The 20,675-nt window shown below is 40.3% G+C and overlaps 1 protein-coding gene across 6 annotated transcripts in view; it reads right to left on the bottom strand.

Annotated features, from left to right (window-relative positions):
- The window catches only part of LOC115153155 (Golgi-specific brefeldin A-resistance guanine nucleotide exchange factor 1), a 125,498-nt gene extending 106,381 nt beyond the window's left edge, over window positions 1-19,117 (bottom strand). For all 6 annotated transcript variants that reach the window (XM_029698272.1, XM_029698273.1, XM_029698271.1 and 3 more), the window contains exons 1-3: window positions 18,820-19,117; window positions 1,393-1,496; window positions 884-950 (exon numbers count right to left, since the gene is read on the bottom strand). In XM_029698272.1, the coding sequence (XP_029554132.1) occupies window positions 884-950; window positions 1,393-1,488 (163 nt within the window). In that variant the 5' untranslated portion in view covers window positions 1,489-1,496; window positions 18,820-19,117. The remainder of the gene's footprint in view (window positions 1-883; window positions 951-1,392; window positions 1,497-18,819) is intronic.
- Between the last annotated feature and the right edge of the window lie 1,558 nt (window positions 19,118-20,675).

Raw genomic sequence — 20,675 nt, forward strand, 5'->3', positions numbered from 1 at the left:
AACCCATCAAGGAAACATAACTAATGTGAAGGGATGAATGCTCTTCTTAAATTCAAGGAAATCCAACACAGAGTATATTCTATTTTTTACTGAATTGCGTGTTGTGAGAAGAACTCAGAGGTACCAGTGTCTTGAAGTGTTGAGCATCTTCCCCTCCTTGAGCAGAGAAGAACACTTGCACAACTTAGCGTAACATTTACCTTCGCCGTCTTGTTCATAATGAGGCACTTGGATAAAAGACGAACAAACAGTGATATCGTTTCAATGGGACTTCTAAAAATTATTAAGCTGAGTAGTCCCCCGCAGTAAGACATTGGGAGAGATAATATTGACAAACTTGAAAGGCCAGCCCATTTCTCTGTGGAAATCTGCTGCACACCTGATTAAATATGTTCTTACTTATCAGGCAGGAGAAGGCACTTTGTGATAATCTGAATGCGTTTAGCCTCAAGGTCCCGACTGACTGAGGTTTATTCATGTAATGTATTGGCGGAGGGAAAATTGAAAATATGGCTTTCATTTTAAGCTGGTCTTCTTCCATGGACAATGACAATGATAGTCGTTCTAGTATAATGAACAATTGCTATAAACTTAAAATACTTTCATGTGTTATCATATCCTCTGTATCTGCATAATAATGTAAGTATGAAATGCTGTTGGGGAGGAAATGGTGACCTACGATCACCTATGGAGAGAAGATTTGCAAAGAGGGCTAGTCAGGTATTAGTAAAGGAGACTGCTGCAGGTATCTATTTGCGTGTGGGATGACAATTTAGAGATAAGGACATACCTTAGATATCCACTAATATTCTGTAGTTCTATAGAAAAAAAGGCCAAATATACAATGCACCATGTATTGTGCTTGCCATTATTAGGTTATTACCTTTCATATTGTTGAGAATCTCTTTCAGGTGGCTGAAATTGTTAAGCAATGGATCTTGTTCCTCATCCTGTAACACAATAAAACAAACAGTACTGGCATCAACAAAAACTCAAGCATGAGAGGACATTGAAGCTCAAAGTGAAACTACTCCATTCAAATGCTGTAGATTTGACCAAATTAACACATTGCCTACAATTTTAACGCAAATGCTTTTTTTTCTACTCAGAGTAGCTGCCAATGTAGACTTAAGGTATTAAAGTATTTATGACGATTAGGCCTTAACACTACACAAAGAAACATTCATGGCAGCGCTATGAAAACTATTTCTGCATATCTCTTCTTTTTAATCTTCCTTCCTCTTGTACCAAGTCTGAAACACTCATTCCTTGAGCAGGTAGTTCTACAATTAAAAAAGCTCAACTAAACTGTTGTCTTATATCAAACTAAGCCTTGATTGAGAAATACTATTGTGTTACAAAAATTGTCTTTACCAAGACAAATCAACTTACCAAAAGAGTATGTGTATTCCACCTTGAATTCCTCTTGATGGCACCTACAACAGTACAGATCTCCCCTTGGACAATGTATATATTCTTGTCCACCATCCTGATATCTGAAAAGACAAACATAAAAATGTATATATATTTTCAGAAGGCTTACTTCTTACTAAAGCAAGTAAATGAATTCATGTAAAATAGCTTGGTAGTCAAAGACCAGCCAGTCAATGGAACTGTCTTAACTGAAATATTTGATCCTACAGCTAAAATCATCACAAAGCAGAGGTTCTCTGGACACCGCCTCAGACATATCGGGCAAGCCGAACATTATTAGATTGACATTGGTAATATTTGAATAGCAGTTTCCCCATGTACCTCAAAATGGTTGGATTAACCGTTAAGCAGGCCAGAGAAAGGTACTGTAGAAAGATAATATTGTGTGTCTGCAGGGAAATGTTATTTGACTATTGAGACTGAGAGGAGGTAATACTGAGGCAGAATTCTGTTCAAATTCATGATAAGCAGATTCAAAATAATAAGAGATGAATGGTACAGGGTGGTTGGAGTGCTGAAATGCAAGCATTGATAGGCTTAGACTCAGGTGACTTAAATGCAAACAGAAATGTATTATCACTTGTTTCAAAAGTGTTAACTCTGTCACAACACATTTAGTGAGGATATAGCAAATTGTGTGGCTAAGTAGAAGAACATAAGATTTGCTGTGGTCCTCCAAGGTCTCAGACTTCACACAGAGCCATTGCTTGAATCCAAATACGGGCCTGAGAATGTATTTTATTTAAATGTAAAATATACCGTACAGCGTACAGTTGCTATTGATATGTGGCTTAGGCCATCACCTGTAGAACTACAGTGCCTTCAGAAAATATTCACACTGACTTTTTCCACATTTTGTTGTTACTGCCTGACTTTAAAATGGAAATTGAGATTTTGTGTCACTGACCTACACAAAATGGCCCATAATGTTGAAGTGGAATTATGTTTTTAGAGATGTTTAAAAATGAAAAGCTGAAATGTATTATGTAATTTGTTATCGCAAGCCTAATAAGTTGCATGGACTCAGTGTGTGCAATAATGGCATTTAACATGATTATTGAATGACTACCTCAAATTTGTAACCCACACAACTACCTTTAAAGGTCCCTCAGTCGAGCAGTGAATTTCAAACACAGACTCAACCACAAAGACCAGCGAGGTTTTCCAATGCCTCACAAAGGGCACCTGGGTAAAAATTAAAAAGCAGACATTGAATATACCTGAGCATAGTGAAGTTACTAATTACACTTTGGATGGTGTATCAATACACCTAGTCACTAGAAAGATACAAGCGCCATTCCAACTCAGTTGACAGAGAGGAAGGAAACCACTCAAGGATTTCACCATAAGGAAATTGGTGACTTTAAAACAGTTAGAGTTTAATTGCTGTGAGAAAACTGAGGATTGATCAACAACATTGTAGTTACTCCACAATAATAACCTAACTGACAGAGTGAAAAGAAGGAAGCCTGTACAGAATACAAATATTCCAAAACATTCATCCTGCTTCAAATAAGGCACTAAAGTATAACTGCAAAATTTGTGGCAAAGAAATGAACTTTATGTTTGGGGCAAATCTATCATCACTGAGTACCACTTTATATTTTCAAGCTTGGTGGTGGCTGCGTCATGTTATGGGTATGCTCGTCATCGGCAAGGACTAGGCAGTTTTTTTAAGGATAAAAATAAACTGAATAAAGCTAAGCACAGGCAAAAACCTTGAGGAAAATCTGGTTTAGTCTGCTTTCCAACAGACACTGGGAGACAAATTCACCTAAAACACAAGGCCAAATATACACTGGAGTTGATTACCAATACCACATTGAATGTTCCTGATGGACTAGTTACAGTTGACTTAAATCTGCTTGAAAATATATGTCAAGAGTTGAAAATGGCAGACAAGCAATGATCAACAACCAACTTCACAGGGGTTGAATAATTTGTAAAAAATGTGCAAATAGTTGAATCCAGGTGTGCAAAGCTCTTAAGAAACTTACTACCTCTGAGGGGTTAGAGCTTGAGGTAACCACATAAGTACTTGGGAGTATGGCTAGACGGTACACTATCCATCTCTCAGCACAAGCTGCAGGCTAAGGTTAAACTTAGACATGGTTTCCTCTATCGTAATCGCTCCTCTTTCACCCAAGCTGCCAAACTAACCCTGATTCAGATGACCATCCTACCCATGCTAGATTACAGAGACGTCATTTATAGATCGGCAAGTAAGGGTGCTCTCGAGCGGCTAGATGTCCTTACCATTCGGCCATCAGATTTGCCACCAATGCTTCTTATTGGACACATCACTGCACTCTATACTCCTCTGTAAACTGGTCATCTCTGTATACCCGTTGCAAAATCCACTGGTTGATGCTTATTTATAAAACCCTCTTAGCCTCACTCCCCCCTATCTGAGATATCTATTGCAGCCCTCATCCTCCACCCGTTCTGCCAGTCACATTCTGTTAATGGTCCCCAAACCACACACATCCCTGGCTCACTCCTCTTTTCAGTTCGATGCAGCTAGCGACTGGAACAAGCGGCAACAAACACGCAAACTGGACAGTTTTATCTCCATCTCTTCATTCAAAGACTCATTCATGGGCACTATTACTGACAGTTGTGGCTGCTCTACCTTCTTGCCCTTTGTACTGTTGTATGTGTCCAAAAATGTTTGTACCGCTACCATGTTGTGCTGTTGCCATGTTGCTACCATGCTATGTTGTCGTCTTAGGTCTCTATGTAGTGTTGTCTCTCTTATCGTGATGCATTTTGTCCTATATTCTTAATCCCAGCCTCAAAAGCCTTTTGGTAGGTAGTCATTGTAAATAAGAATTTGTTCTTAACTGGCTTGCCTAGTTAAATAAATAAATAAATAAATAAATAAATATATATATATAAGGTGATTCTAGCATGTATTGACTGAAGGGGTTGAATACTTATCAAAACATGATTAGTGTTTAATTTTCAGAATTTTTCTTGCACTTTGGAGAATTGTGTAGATCGTTGACAACTTTGAAACAAAATGTGGAAAAAGTCAAAGGGAATTAATACTTTCTGAAGGCACTGTATTTGGCTAACTCACAAAATTATTTAAATAATCAACTTATAAATTGTTTATGGAAAACAATAGGGCTGTGACGATACCAGCACTGTAATATTTTTCCATGGAAAAAATGAAAACACGAAGCGGACCTCACTCTTTGGTCCTTTAAAAACCTGCTGTTTGTAAAATATTGTGTGCTCTTGCTTGGAATATAAATACATGTGAGACTGGATGACAACATAATCGTGTTTGTTTCCAACATTAGGGCTGAAGTTAGGGCTGAAGTTAAATGCGCATCATGTTATGTTTCCTTGCCACGATACTAATGAGTATCGCAATACTGGTATCGTCCCAGCCCTAGAAAACAATTGCGCAGGCATAACCATAAAGCAACTAGCCAAATAGCCTAATGGTGCTTTCAAGACAACTAGGAACTCTGAAAAAAAAACTAGCTCAAATTGTGACGTTATAGGATGATGCCCGAGTTTGACTTGGAATTCCACTGAAAACTGGATGCATCCGGGTGTTTCCGCCCCACTAAGGCTGCTCTGTCAAAGATGAGAATCTCTGCATCTTGCTAGCAGCAGAAAGTTGTGACAAACTCAAACTAATACTGAAAAACCACCTAGCATGTCAACAAAATGTAACTAGCCAAGAAACACAAGGACAAAGTCACACTTAAGTGGGTCGTTCTACCTCACATAGCAAAAGAGGATTTCAAAACCCACCATTTCAGAATGGTCTGAAATCATTTCTGTAGTTCGTAACAGATACGAATTGCATTCCTGAAACATTGTTGAAATATAATTTGAACTCTGAGAAATTAAGCTAATTGCTTGAACCAAAACTAGCCATTTTCATTTATAGGATTCAGATATTCAATAAATATAGTACCCAACATCCGATTTGGACCAAACTACCAATGAGTAAAACATGAGGAGTCCCCACAAAAATTGTCAAGTCACCCACGGACCCCCTACGCCAATCTCACCCAACAACCAGTATACAGTATGAGTTCTACATGTTTGACAAGTAGTATGAAGCTGTGGCTTGGAATACTGCTTCTCCATACTACGTAATGTATTCCTAGTGAATCTGGTCATTTTTTCCCCTCACTGTTCAGAGAAATTAGTCATTGAAGTCGCTTGCAATATTTACCATAAAGTAGTGTGAAAGTACCAGGATTTAACCATTAGATGCAGCTGTTGCTGCTATACCGGCACTTATCCATTTTGCTGGTCTCTTGTGTTTATTAAATAGATCACAACACTTCCATTGCAACACTGGGTAGAAAACTAATCCATTTGTCTCATTATGAAAATAAATTGTGGTCATCCTCACAATTCAAACCAGTCCTCCATGAAAGCAATTACATTTATCCTACTAGCAACCTAATGATTCAAACCAACTCTCCTCGAATAGTCCAACCTGGGGTCTACTGTAAGTCGCTCTGGATAAGAGCGTCTGCTAAATGACTAAAATGTAATGTAATGTAAATGTAATTAGCTTTCAGAAATGTGCATTTTCAAAACCCAGACTATCAAAAAATAAAAAAAATTTAAAAAGTGTTTTTAAATAGGGGATGGGCGGTAAACAGATTTTCATATCGTCATATTGTCCTTCTCTCATACTTGGAAATAAGGTATTACCGCCATTAAAAAAACAACATTGGGCATCTATTACCTGAATGCCAACACAATTAGCACAGGTAATGGCGAATTTCAAAGGAGGGTGCTGAATATGCTAATGAGCACAAACGCAAATAAACCTATTTCAACTACAGGCTATTTAGATCATAAAGTCATACATACAGAGGTAGTTTCTACCGAATGTCATTTTTGGTGAGTTTGGACATTTGTAAGCTAATGTGAATGAGAGACATTCTACAAATGAACAAAGTCTTGACACATGCTTGTATGAAGGAGGAAAGTCAGTGTTTTTTGCTTCAGAGTGATAAGGGGTGTGCAACTATCATTTTTCTTCACCCAAAATACATTAGCGTAGGGCTCTCCAACCCTGTTCCTGGAGATACCATCCTGTACTGTAGGTTTTTGCTCCAACTCCAGTTGTAACTAACCTGATTCAGCTTATCAACAGCTAATTATTAGAATCAGGTGTGATAGATTTGGGTTGAAGTGAAAATGTACAGGACAGTAGCTCTCCAGGAACAGGGTTGGAGAGTCCTGCATCAGTGCAACACATTCGACAGAAAATCGTTTTCATCAGATAACAGAAGAGCAAAGCTATTTGGCGTAAGTAAATTAGCTTACAATGAGAAAGGTATTTTTTGAAAAAACTTTGGAAAAAGTACAACCGAGGAAAGTAAAAGAGAAAAGTAGCCCACACATCAGTCAGAGGCTGTCTTCGTGATCTAATGAGGAAGGCAAAGATATTTCATCCGAGTGGAGAAGTGCAACTGAAGCACGAAGTCTATTTTTACATCCATTGAGAATGTTCAAATACATTGAGGAATTATTGTCAATCTTTCCAACTGTTTCCCTTTCGATAACCACTTAGCGTGAAAAGGAAAAATGTAATGCTCTGATCCAGTGGAATAAAATAGGCCTACCTGATTACTTCTTATCCCTTGCGCAAATAGACTAAAGCTGTGTCTGTCCCGAGCTCACTGGCAACGGAAACTCTGAGGGCCCATAATATGTTGTACAATGTAGCAAGGAGCTTCAGGCTGGACCGAAGACAATAGTTGATACAATGTTTCAAGTTTGGCTACATGGCCTGTCCACAACAATGTGATTTTAAGGATATTTATGTTTAAAAATCAGGTTATTTTCTACCTGCAGGCTGCAATATTTTCATTTGTTGACGCATTCTGTCTCTTAGAGATGAACGTACTTTGGTGCGAAAAGTGCAAATCAATCCCAGAACAACAGAAAAGGACCTTGTGAAGATGCTGGAGGAAACAGGTACAAAAGTATCTATATCCACAGTAAAATGAGTCCTATATCAACATAACCTGAAAGGCCGCTCAGCAAGGAAGCAGCCACTGCTCCAAAACCGCCATAACAAGCCAGACTACGGTTTGCAACTGCACATGGGGACAAAGATCGTACTTTTTGGAGAAATGTCCTCTGGTCTGATGAAACAAAAATAAAACTGTTTGGCCATTATGACCATTGTTCTGTTTGGAGGAAAAAGGGGGAGGCTTGAGAGCCAAACACCACCATCCCAACCGTGAAGCACGGGGGTGAAAGCATCATGTTGTGGGGGTGCTTTGCTGCAGAAGGGCCTGGTGCACTTCACAAAATAGATTGCATCATGAGGAAAGAAAATGATGTGGATATATTGAAGCAACATCTCAAGACATCAGTCAGGAAGTTAAAGCTTGGTCACAAATGGGTCTTCCAAATGGACAATGACCCCAAGCATACTTCCAAAGTTGGCTTAAGGACAAGAAAGTCACGGTATTGGAGTGGCCATCACAAAGCTCTGACCTCAATCCCATAGAAAATTTGTTGGCAGAACTGAAAAAGCGTGTGAGAGCAAGGAGGCCTACAAACCTGACTCAGTTACACCAGCTCTGTCAGGAGGAATGAGCCAAAATTCACCCACTTATTGTGTGAAGCTTGTGGAGGGCTACCCGAAACGTTTGACCCAAGTTAAACAATTTAAATGCAATGCTACCAAATACTAATTGAGTGTAGGTAAACTTCTGACCCACTGGTAATGTGGTGAAAGAAATAAAAGCTGAAAGAAATCATTCTCTCTACTATTATTCTGACATTTCACATTCTTATAAATAAAGTGGCGATCCTAACTGACCTAAGACAGGGAATCTTTACTCAGATGAAATGTCAGGAATTGTGAAAAACGGAGTTTAAATGTATTTGGCTAAGGTGTATGTAAACTTCCGACTTCAACTGTAGGTACCAATGACTTGCATTGTATTTGTGCCACAAATGCTAAAACGTTAGCAATTGAAACAGTAGACAAACAGTAGACAAAACCAAAGCATGGATTGCTGTCATACCCTGTCAATAGACTGCTTAGAAGATACCAATGTCATTTTGTAATTTGGGTAAACTATCCCTTAAACATTGTTCCAGGTGATTAAAAAAAATGAAAAATTTAAACCTGTAACAGCACCATCTAGTGGTCTGAACCAAGTAATATTTGGATGTATCAACTTCAATGACTAATTTCTAGGAATAGAAAAAAAACATTTGAAGAAACAACACTCCAAGCCGCAGATCCATACTACTTGTCAGACACAGAGAACTGATACTATATACTCGTTGTTGGGGGGGGTCCGTGGGTGGCTTTTGACCACTTCTTTGGATTCCTCATGTCTAACTCATGCCAGGTGTGGCATATCAAGAAGCTGATTAAACAGCATGATCATTACAAAAGTCTGGAATAAAGCCCTTTTGGGTGGGCCTGGCACTAAATAATGTTGCAGGAATGCACATTTTATCTGTTTCTAACAATCAATTTCAGAACAATCAGAGATGGTGTTGTCAAAATAATCTTGTGCTTAATGAGGTAGAATGACCCATTTACCATTAAACCCTAAGCAGCCCAATACTATTACAATTGCAAAACACTATAGGGAAGAGTGGGGTAAGATGAGCCATTTTCTTTTATATTCAGCATCACTCCTTCAAGGGAAATATAGCATTTTTTCTAACAAAGATATCTACATATATATCAGGATGTAGTGGAGTGGGCACCAACCGGTTGAAAGCGATCAACTTGTCGATCACCAAACATTTCTGTAAATGGTAAAACCTTGCATTCCTATTTTTTTTGTATTTGTTTCGCGCTGTTGGCGGTAGGTGCACTTGATTCAGCAGCTCTAGCACCGGGAAGGCAGTGTTCCCATTTTGAACCATTTCATGTGTCTGAAGTTAGAACTCCGCTTAACCGGCAGACCCAGAAAGCAAGTCAAGTGCACCTATAGGCCCACCACTGGCCAATTGGCTAGCTCAGATCACCCTGTCTGCACAGTTTCCTGGCGCCATAGACAAAGTTGATAATGTGAGAGTTCAAAATCATGACGAGAGAGACTCAACGAATACAGCAAAGACCTGCTGTTTTATTGACTAAGTTCAGGTTTAAGTTGTTAATCAGCACTGTCAACACTTTTGTTCAACAGTTTTATAAGCCATAAAATTAACACTCCCTAATTCCACTTACGCTACAAGCAGCACTGCAGCAGCAATGAATGAATACAGCAAAGCGTCGATTTGCTTGTGTTGTTAATAACGAGGAATATTTCACTGTCTCTGGTCATAGGAGTAACAACATGAATTGGTGCATGAGGCAGTAATAATGCCGTGCGAGTTTCTCCATCAGCTGGAAGACTGGGTCTCCTTTTCTTAGCGGAGGGAGGGAGAATGGAGGGACGGCGAGTCGGGTGAGAGGCAGCCTCACCACTGCTCCCTGCCTCCCCTCAGCCTGACCATTAGATGCAGATTTTCATTAGAATATAAAAAAATGCATTTTGCCATCCAATTGACTTGTTGCGGATAGAAGTCTGTGTGTGATGACGTAGTGCACATAAAACTTCTGCAGTAAAATTCCCTTGTACCAGATAAAACATGCATACTATCCCTTTTTTCCTCGTTTTTCAAGCAAAGGTCGAAGTATGCGAGCGCGCACATTTGGTTCGCTTAACCGAGTTCGGCTAGGCAACAAAGATGCAGAATCACCTGGCCAAGTGCATAAAATTCCCTCAGCGCTCACAACAAGCAACCTCTGAAAAAAGTTCCTCTACTTCTATTCGAGGTGAAAATTATGAATCAGACACCTTATCAATAGCAAAAGCCCATGGTCCTCCTGGAATCAGAAGGTATTTTTGACTCAATGGAGGAACGTAGACAGAAATGCTGATGAATGTCTTGCTTGAACTGTGTATGCAACTGGTTCACCTCTGATGCTCACAGGCAATGTGTATTGGAAGAGATTTCTGAATGTTCGTCACCCAGCATACACCCCTCTAACCAAACATGCTTTATCAACTCACTTGCTGGATGCAGAGTTCAACGGAGTTCAAGTGAAGGTCAAGCAAATCATAGAGAAAGCAGACCGTAATGCAGTCATCTCTGATGGGTGGTCAAATGTTCGTGGGCAAGGAATAATTACCTACATCATCTCCACCCCTCAACCAGTATTCTACAAGAGCACAGAAGGAACAGACACACTGGTCTCTAAACTGCAGATGAGCTGAAGGCAGTCATCAATGACCTTGGACCACAGAAGGTATTTGCACTGGTGACAGACAATGCTGCGACCATGAAGGCTGCTTGGTCTAAAGTGGAGGAGCCCTACTCTCACATCACACCCATTGGCTGTGCTGCTTATGCATTGAATCTGCTCCTCAAGGATATCATGGCACTGAAAACAATGGATACACTCTACAAGAGAGCTAAGGAAATTGTTAGGTATGTGAAGGGTCATCAAGTTATAGCAGTAATCTACCTCACCGGGCAAAGTGAGAAGAATAAGAGCACCGCATTGAAGCTGCCCAGCAACATGTTTGACACTCTCCTGGGGGGGAAGGAGTCCAAGAAATAGCCATTTCACAGTCTGCCGATATGGACAGCCCCATCAAGAGGATCCTCCTGGATGATGTATTTTGGGAGAGAGTGGTAAGCAGCCTAAAACTCCTGAAACCTATAGCAGTAGCCATTTCACGGATTGAGGGAGACAATGCCATGCTGTCTGATGTTCAGACTGCTTGCAGATGTAAGAGAAGAAATAAGTACTGCCCTGCCCACTTACTTCACTGTTGCTCCAAGCAGAGTAAACTGCAGTTCTGAAATGCATCAAAAAGCGTATAGACTTCTGCCTGAAGCCCATACACGCAGCAGCGTACATGTTGGACCCCAAGTATGCTGGCAAGAGCATCCTGTCTGGTGCAGAGATCAACAAGGCCTATGGTGTCATCACTACTGTGTCTCACCACCTTGGCCTGGATGAGGGCAAGGTTCTTGGCAGTCTGGCGAAGTACATTTCTAAGCAAATTTTGGATGGAGATGCAATATGGCAGTCGTGCCAATATATCTCATCAGGTGGAAGGGACTTGGTGGATCTGAGGCGCTTCCCCCCTGTTGCCTCCATCATCTTCCAAATCCCACCAACATCAGACGCCTCTGGTCCTTGTTTGGGAACACACACACACCAAAGCGCACAACAGGCTGACCAATACAAGAGTTGAAAAATAGGTGGCCAACCGGGCAAATGAGGCTTTTTGAGCATGACAACGAACCATCCTCAACAAGGTTGGAAAGTGACAGTGTAGATGAGGCATCAGAGTCTGATGTTCAAGAGGTGGACATTGAGGAGGTCAAGGGAGAAGACATGGAAGCCTGAGAGGAAGACAACCAAATATTTAGTTTCTAGACTATCATTTTACAGATGTATGTTGAAAACATATTTTGGGAGATGCAATGGAACATTGGGGATCATTCAATATTCCCTTTTGTTGTTCAGTGAAATCATCCCATGTGAAGAGTCAACTCATTTAATTAAAGTTAAATTCGTAACTAAATTGTTTATTTCTATTGGAAGGATTTAATCATTTGCAATTATGTCTACTTATGATAAGGTAAAATGTTTAAGTTTCTGTCTCCATATGATATGGTAAATATGTCCAATGCAAAAAACATCTACATTTAAATGGTATTAATTTTAAGTTGTTTATATTCCCGTTAATTCCCATATATTCCCGTCAATTCCCATGGAAAGTTTCCACCTCTGAATATTCCCCAAAATACACAACCCTACTTATGACCGAAAATAACTTCTAGAAATCTGAACAGCAATTATTCAAGTCGAAATGGACAAACATTTTTTCTTTAACGATTCCCGACAAAGGATATACGGCTTTCTCGGGAACGGGGCCAAATCCCCATCATTTGCGTTTAGAAAAGACAGAGAAAAAGGTATGCGGAGGTCAGGCTGCCTTTGAGAATTCATAGACGAGTGAGTAAACCCCCTCTACCATAAGTCCTATTAGCCAACATACAATCTTTAGATAACGAAATGGATGAGCGCCGATCAAGGATATCCTACCAACAAGACATTAAACTGTAATACCTTACGTTTCATCGAGTCGTGGCTGAACGACATGGATAACATAGCACTGGCGGGGTACTCGGTCCATCTGCAAGATAGAACAGCTCCCTCCAGTAAGACGAAATCTAATATTAAGCAAGTCTAAAGGTTTTGCTCGCCTGAGGTAGAGTCTCTCATGATAAGCTGTGGACCACACTATTTACCAAGAGTTTCCATCTATATTCTTCGTAGCTGTCTACATACCACCACAAACCGATGCTGGCACTAAGACCACACTCAATGAGCTGTATACGGCCATAAGCAAACAGGAAAACACTCATCTAGAGGCGGTGCTCCTAGTGGCAGGGGAATTTAATGCAGGGAAACTCAAATACGTTTTACCTCATTTCAACCAGAGGGAAAAAAATTGTCTAGACCACTTTTACTCCATACACAGACACGTACAAAGCTCTCCCTCGCCCTCCATTTGGCAAATCTGACCATAATTCTATCCTTCTGATTTCTGCTCACAACCAAAAACGAAACCAAGAAGTACCAGTGACTCGTTCAATAAGGAAGTGGTCAGAGGACGCAGATGCAAAGCTACAGGACTGTTTTGCTAGCACAGACCGGAATATGTTCAAGGATTCTTCCGATGGCATTGAGGAGTACACTACATCAGTCCCTGCCTTCATCAATAAGTGCATTGATGACGTCGTCCCCACAGTGACCGTACGTACATACCCCAACCAGAAGCCATGGATTACAGGCAACATCCACACTGAGCTAAAGGGTAGAGCTGCTGCTTTCAAGGAGCAGGACGCTAACCCGGAAGCTTATAAGAAATCCCGCTATGCCCTCCGATGAACCATCAAACAGGCAAAGCGTCAATACAGGAATAAGATTGAATACTACTACACTGACGCTCTTCAGATGTGGCAGGGCTTGCAAACTATTACGGACTACAAAGGGAAGCACTGTGACGCAAGTCTACCATACAAGCTAAATAACATCTATACTCGCTTCGATGCCAGCAACACTGAAGCATGCATGAGAGCATCAGCTGTTCCGGACAACTGTGTGATCACGCTCTCCATAGCCAATGGGAGTAAGACCTTTAAACAGGCTAACATTCACAAGGCCGCAGGGCCAGACGGATTACCAGGACGTGTACTCCGAGCATGCGCTGACCAACTGGCAAGTGTCTTCACTAACATTTTCAATCTCTCCCTGACCGAGTCTGTAATAGGAGACCACCATAGTCCCTGTGCACAAGAACACCAAGGTTACCTGCCTAAATGACTACCGACTCATAGCAATCACATCCGTAGCCATGAAGTGCTTTGAAAGTCTGGTCATGGCTCACAACACCCTTAACCCAGAAACCCTAGACCCACTACAATTTGCATACTGCCCCAACAGAGCCACAGATGATCCAATCTCTATTGCACTCTACACTGCCCTTTCCCACCTGGACAAAAGGAACACCTACGTGAGAATGCTATTCATTGACTACAGCTCAGCGTTCAACACCAAAGCTCATCAGTGAGCTAAGGACCTTGGAGCTAAACACCTCCCTCTGCAACTGGATCCTGGACTTCCTGACGGGCCGCCCCCAGGTGGTAAGTAGAGGTCAACCGATTAATTAGGGCCGGTTTCAAGTTTTCATAACAATCGGTAATCTGTATTTTTGCCACCGATTTGCAGATTTTTTTCTTCTTCTTTTTTTATAAATATTTTTTAACTAGGCAAGTCAGTTAAGAACACATTCTTATTTTCAATGACGGTCTAGGAACGGTGGGTTAACTGCCTTGTTCAGGGGCAGAACGACAGATTCTTACCTTGTCAGCTTGGGGATTCAATCTTGCAACCTTACGGTTAACTATTCCAATGCTCTAACCACCTACTTTACATTGCACTCCACGAGGAGCCTGCCTGTTATGCGAATGAAGTAAGAAGCCAAGGTAAGTTGCTAGCTAGCATTAAACTTATCTTATAAAAAACAATCAATCAATCAATCATAATCACTAGTTAACTACACATGGTTGATGATATTACTAGTTTATCTAGACTGTCCTGCGTTGCATATAATCGATGCGGTGCACATTCGCGAAAAAGGACTGTCGTTGCTCCAACTTGTACCTAACCATAAACATCAATGTCTTTCTTAAAATCAATACACAGAAGTATATATTTTTAAACCTGCATATTCAGCTAAAAGAAATCCAGGATAGCAGGCTATATTAACCAGGTGAAATTGTGTCACTTCTCTTGCGTTCATTGCACGCAGAGTCAGGGTATATGCAAAAGTTTGGGCCACCTGGCTCGTTGCAAACTAATTTACCAGAATTTTACATAATTATGACATAACATTGAAGGTTGTGCAATGTAACAGGAATATTTAGACTTATGGATGCCACCCGTTAGATAAAATACCGAACAGTTCCTGTATTTCACTGAAAGAATAAACGTGATAGTTTCCGGATTTGACCATATTAATGACCTAAGGCTCGTATTTCTGTGTGTTTATTATATTATAATTAAGTCTATGATTTGATAGAGCAGTCTGACTGAGCGGTGGTAGGCACCAGCAGGCTCGTAAGCATTCATTCAAACAGCACTTTCGTGCGTTTTGCCAGCAGCTCTTCGCAATGCATTGCGCTGTTTATGACCTCAAGCCTATCAACTCCCAAGATTAGGCTAGTGTAACCGATGTGAAATGGCTAGCTAGTTAGCCGGGTGCGCGCTAATAGCGTTTCAATCATCACTCGGTCTGAGACTTGGAGTAGTTGTTCCCCTTGCTCTGCATGGGTAACGCTGCTTCGAGGGTGGCTGTTGTCGATGTGTTCCTGGTTTGAGCGAGGAGAGGGACGGAAACTATACTGTTACACTGGCAATACTAAAGTGCCTATAAGAACATCCAATAGTCAAAGGTATATGAAATACAAATCATATAGAGATATAGTCCTATAATTCCTATAATAACTACAACCTAAAACTTCTTACCTGGGAATATTGAAGACTCATGTTAAAAGGAACCACCAGCTTTCATATGTTCTCATGTTCTGAGCAAGGAACTTAAACGTTAGCTTTCTTGCATGGCACATAATGCACTTTTACTTTCTTCTCCAACACTTTGTTTTTGCATTATTTAAACCAAATTGAACATGTTTCATTATTTATTTGAGGCTAAATTGATTTGATTGATGTATTACATTAAGTTAAAATAAGTGTTCATTCAGTATTGTTATAATTGTCATTATTACAAATAAATAAATTGAATGTTTTTTTTTTTTAAATGATAATGTTTTAGTTTTTTTTTTTTGTTTTTTTTAGTTATTTTTTTTTTAAATCGGCCGATTAATCGGTACCGGCTTTTTTGGGGTCCTCCAACAATCGGTATCGGCGTTGAAAAATCATAATCGGTCGACCTCTAGTGGAAAGGGTAGGTAACAACATCTGCCATGCTGATCCGCAACACAGGGGCCCCTCAGGTGCATGCCCAGTCCCCTCCTGTACTCCCTGTTCACCCACGACTGCGTGGCCAAGCACGACTCCAACAACATCATTAAGTTTGCCGATGACACAACTGTGGTAGGCCTGATCACTGACAACGATGAGACAGCCTATGGGTAGGTCAGAAAGCTGGAAGTGTGGTGCCAGGATAACAACCTCTCCCTCAACGTGAACAAGACAAAGGAGATGATTGTGGACTACAGAAAACGGAGGACTGAGCACGCCCCCATTCTCATCGATGGGGCTGTAGTGGTTGAGAGCTTCAAGTTCCTTGGTGTCCACATCACCAACAAACTATCATGGTCCAAACACACCAAGACAGTCATGAAGAGGGCACAACAATGCCTATTCCCCCTCAGGAGACTGAAAAGATTTGGCATGGGTCCCCAGATCCTCAAAAAATTATACGGCTGCACCATCGAGAGCATACTGACTGGTTGCATCACTGCCTGGTATGGCAACTGCTCAGCCTCTGACCGCAAGGCACTACAGAGGGTAGTGAGTACGGCCCAGTACATCACTGGGGCCAAACTTCCTGCCATCCAGGACCTCTATACCAGCCGGTGTCAGACTGGTCCAATGAACCATTGCATTTCTGTTCAAAATGTAAAGACTGCCCAAATGTGCCTAATTGGTTTATTAATACATTTTCAAGTTCATAACTGTGCACTTTCCTCAAACAATAGCATGGTATTCTTTCACTGTAATCGCTACTGTAAATTGGACAGTGCAGTTAGATTAACAAGAATTTAAGCTTTCCGATATGTCTATGTCCTGGGAAATGTTCTTGTTTAGCGCACGTTAGCTCAAATGTCCGGTGGGGGGGGGTACACATCATCTCGAAGAGGTTAACGGTGCACCCGCACCTTGACTCTGTACCAGAACCCCCTGTATATAGCCTTGCTGTTATTTTATTGTTGCTCCTTAATTATTTGTTATATTTCTATTTTACTTTCGTTAAACTGCATTGATGGTTAAGAGCTTGTAAGTAAGCATTTCCCTGTAAGGTCTACACCTGTTGTATTTCGAACATGTGACAAATAAAAACGCATTTGATTTGTCTAGCGTATTTTGTTCTGTTGAAAGTCTACCAACAAATTTGCTGTTTCCATCAAGCCTGTTGTGACATTTTTTTATCCAACATGTACTTTACACACAGAAAAAGGTTGCATGGAAACCTTGTTACTGTCTATCTTTATTTCCCAAAACACAATTCAAATCACTGTCTTTTAAGCATTTTAACAATACTTCATACACATTTTCTAAAAGAGAACTGATACTGTATACTGGTTGTTAGGGTGGGATTGACATGGGTTGTGGGAAGTCCGTGGGTTGCTTTTGCCAATTTTTGGGGAATCCCCATGTCTTACTCATTAGTAGGAAGACGTTTGCTCCAAATCGGATGTTGGGTACAATATTTATTGAACATTATCTGAAATCCTATAACTTAAAATGGCCAATTTGAGTGCAATCAATTAGCTTAATTTCTGAGATGAAACTAAATTTCAACAAAATAAAGTTTCAGGAACACCGATCTTAACCATTTCAGTACAGAAGATTTCAGAACAATCTGAGACGGTGGGTGTCATGGCTTGCTGAAATGACATGGAACGACTCTAGTAGCCTTTCGGGATAATTCGACCAACTTCTACATTTGGGCTTTCCAAATGCTCTGTGTGACTGACCACCTGCCAAAGTGGCTGGTGAAACAGGGCTCTACTGTGCGACCATTTTACTCACATACGCGCCTAAATGTTTTGCTGTGCAACATGGAATTTTTATTTAGGAGCAACAGTGCACCTACAAAATTAAGGATTAGAGTTTTAATACTTTAAATGTTTCATTGTGTTGCTAAATTTCTTTGCGTGCATATGTGCTCCTTGTAAAAAAGGTCAGCCCTGTGAAATAGACATTCTTATCCGCCAATGCCAGAATCTACCCGCATTTGGTGAGTGTTAATTTTCCACCCTGGTCCCATGAGTTGAATGGGATTTGTGTCACAAATGCTAAAAAGTCAACATGTGGAAACAATGCCAGGACAATCCACACATAGTTGCCGTCATACCTTGTTCAAAGACTATTACAGGGTAAGGAAACCAATGTGTCATTTAATAATTTGGGTTAACTATCCCTTTAACACATCTATGGCCCAATTGATAACCTAGCAGCAATATTGCAACCCAGCTAGCTAAGTTAGCTACTCAGCTAGTCAGGTACAGGCCTGGCATCTGATGATTAGCAAGGATAGTCCAGATAACTAGCTGGCTAAGTAATAAAGGTCTGCATGTTGGGATTATCACTTGATTTTCAACATGAACGGACAGCGGAATGTCGACCAAGAATATTCCAAATATTGCAGGTGAATTAAGTTAACACCAATCATGTGATGAATCATACAGGTTGGCAAAGTACATAAAGTAACGTTCATTGGATTGACACCAATGACGTTACAATCTAGTTAGCTAGTTAAAGTAGCTAACTATCTACATAAAACAGATAACGTTAGCTACATAAGTGGCTTGCTGTATAATTCAATAGCTAGCTAACTGTCATGGCCAACGATTCAGCTAGCATTAACTCGTCTTGGTGAGACAGATAACGTTAGTTACTTAGCTACTTTACCACGCTAACGTAGTTAGCCTCAGTCATACATTTGACAGGTCGGCTAGCTAGTTATGCCCTAGTTTACATCGTTGACAACACACAGCGTCGGTGTGAAATTAGCCGTTACTGGGTTTTTGAAGCATCAGTTAGCAAACTAACATTGCACACAACTTTTTGGATCAAACTGAACCTCGAAAATACCCTACCTGTTAGGAGTTCCAAGATGGAGTCCTGTGCAATTTCAATTGATAAGCTAGCAAGCTAACTGCCCAACAGTGATGACCAATAATCAATTACAAGACATAGGAAAACTACTCTATTTTGACATTCCAGTACGTGAGACACATTTAAACCAAAAACGATTAATTCAAAAGGTAGCTATATGGTTCCTAATATACACAAATTAAACACATAAACCGGCCGACAATCTATACTTAGTAAACACACTACGTGGAAAAGCTGGGTCTTCACAACCGAACATGCTGCACTGCCACTGAAATGGTTTGACAGCTCTCTAGGCCAATCGGGTTTGACTGCTCGGTAAACCAATCAATCCCGATTAAATAGAATTATTTTAGCAAAGAAAATATTGATTCATTTGAAGATATGGGAGGTTTTTTTTACGTTTCCATAATTAGCTAAATAAATCAATTTATGTTGATCCATAAACTAATGTTTTTCAGCTAATCCCAGTCACAACAGAACTGAAATCAATGAATCTTAATGGGCAGGACTAACAGTAAGCAGCACGGCTGATTGAGTGTTCGTGATAACAAAAGCATGATGGTCAGCATCCATGGCATTGCAAAAGACTGCAGCACAAGTCAGTTTTAAAAATCTTTGACTGCAGACTAGGCTACATCTCTGCAACTGATGTAAACAACATTACAAGCTGTTCATTGTAGCCTATGTTTCCAGGACATGCTTGCTTCATCTGTTGATACACATGTATGAAGGTTTTCGTTGAATGATTCTGTTTGTGGGCTGGTATGATGAAATCATAAAAAAACGTTATTTCGGGAGCCAATGCTTCCTTGGGCATTTATGGCTGTGCTATTCTTTAGCATTATAACCATTAAGGCGCTGTTGTTGGAATAGTTATTTCCATAATGGCTGATTATACACTTTCAATAATCTATTGATTAGAGGGAAAACTTCATGTGAAATATCTCAATTAAAATGTAGCCTATATTGCAGCGTAAACTTCCATTTCTGTAGAAAATAAAAGCATTTATGTTTCTACATGTCATGTAAAGATCTTGTGGGGTTTTCTATAACTTATCAAAATGGAATGTACAGTATATCAAAGCCCTTATCTCTGTGTGATATCAGTGGCCTATTTATTCAACATATAACCTGAAATGTGTATTGCTTTGTGTTTAAAACATGCAGCGGTAACTCCTTACAATCAAAGTCCTCTATTTGCCCATTTGCAAAGTGCTTGATCACCTGTGGGGTTTGTAATTACAACATTTCATCTGCAAATAAAGAAACGTCATAGACACGCCAACCCCACTGAGGCAAAAACAAGACAGATATCTTTATGGATGTCAGTCATACACCTGTACATACATGACATTTGTGGTATGCTCAACCAACAGGTTATGTTTTGTACAAATTGTTGTGAACATCTGTCAAAATAAAACACCTGGAACCTAGATGATAATATTTAATCTACAAAACTAAAATTGTTCAACAGTTTGCACATTGAAACAATGTGTTAATTTATTCATCAAAGAGCACAATCATTATTACATAATTATAGACGATGATGTGAAAGAAGTAGGCTTCTTCTCCACTACATGAAACATTTTGATTACACAGACTGGAATGTGTTCCGGGGTTCATCCAATGGCATTGAGGAGTATACCACCTTAGTCACCGGCTTCATCAATAAGTGCATTGATGTCGTTGTCCCCACAGTGACCGTACGTACAACCAGAAGCCATGGATTACAAGCAACATCCGCACCGAGCTAAAGGCTAGAGCTGTCACTCAAGGAGTGGGACACTAATCCGGACGCTTATAAGAAATCCCGCTATGCCCTCCGACAAACCATCAA

This window comes from Salmo trutta, chromosome 18 (genome assembly GCF_901001165.1).
Source record: "Salmo trutta chromosome 18, fSalTru1.1, whole genome shotgun sequence".
In the NCBI taxonomy this organism is placed as follows: Eukaryota; Metazoa; Chordata; class Actinopteri; order Salmoniformes; family Salmonidae; genus Salmo; species Salmo trutta.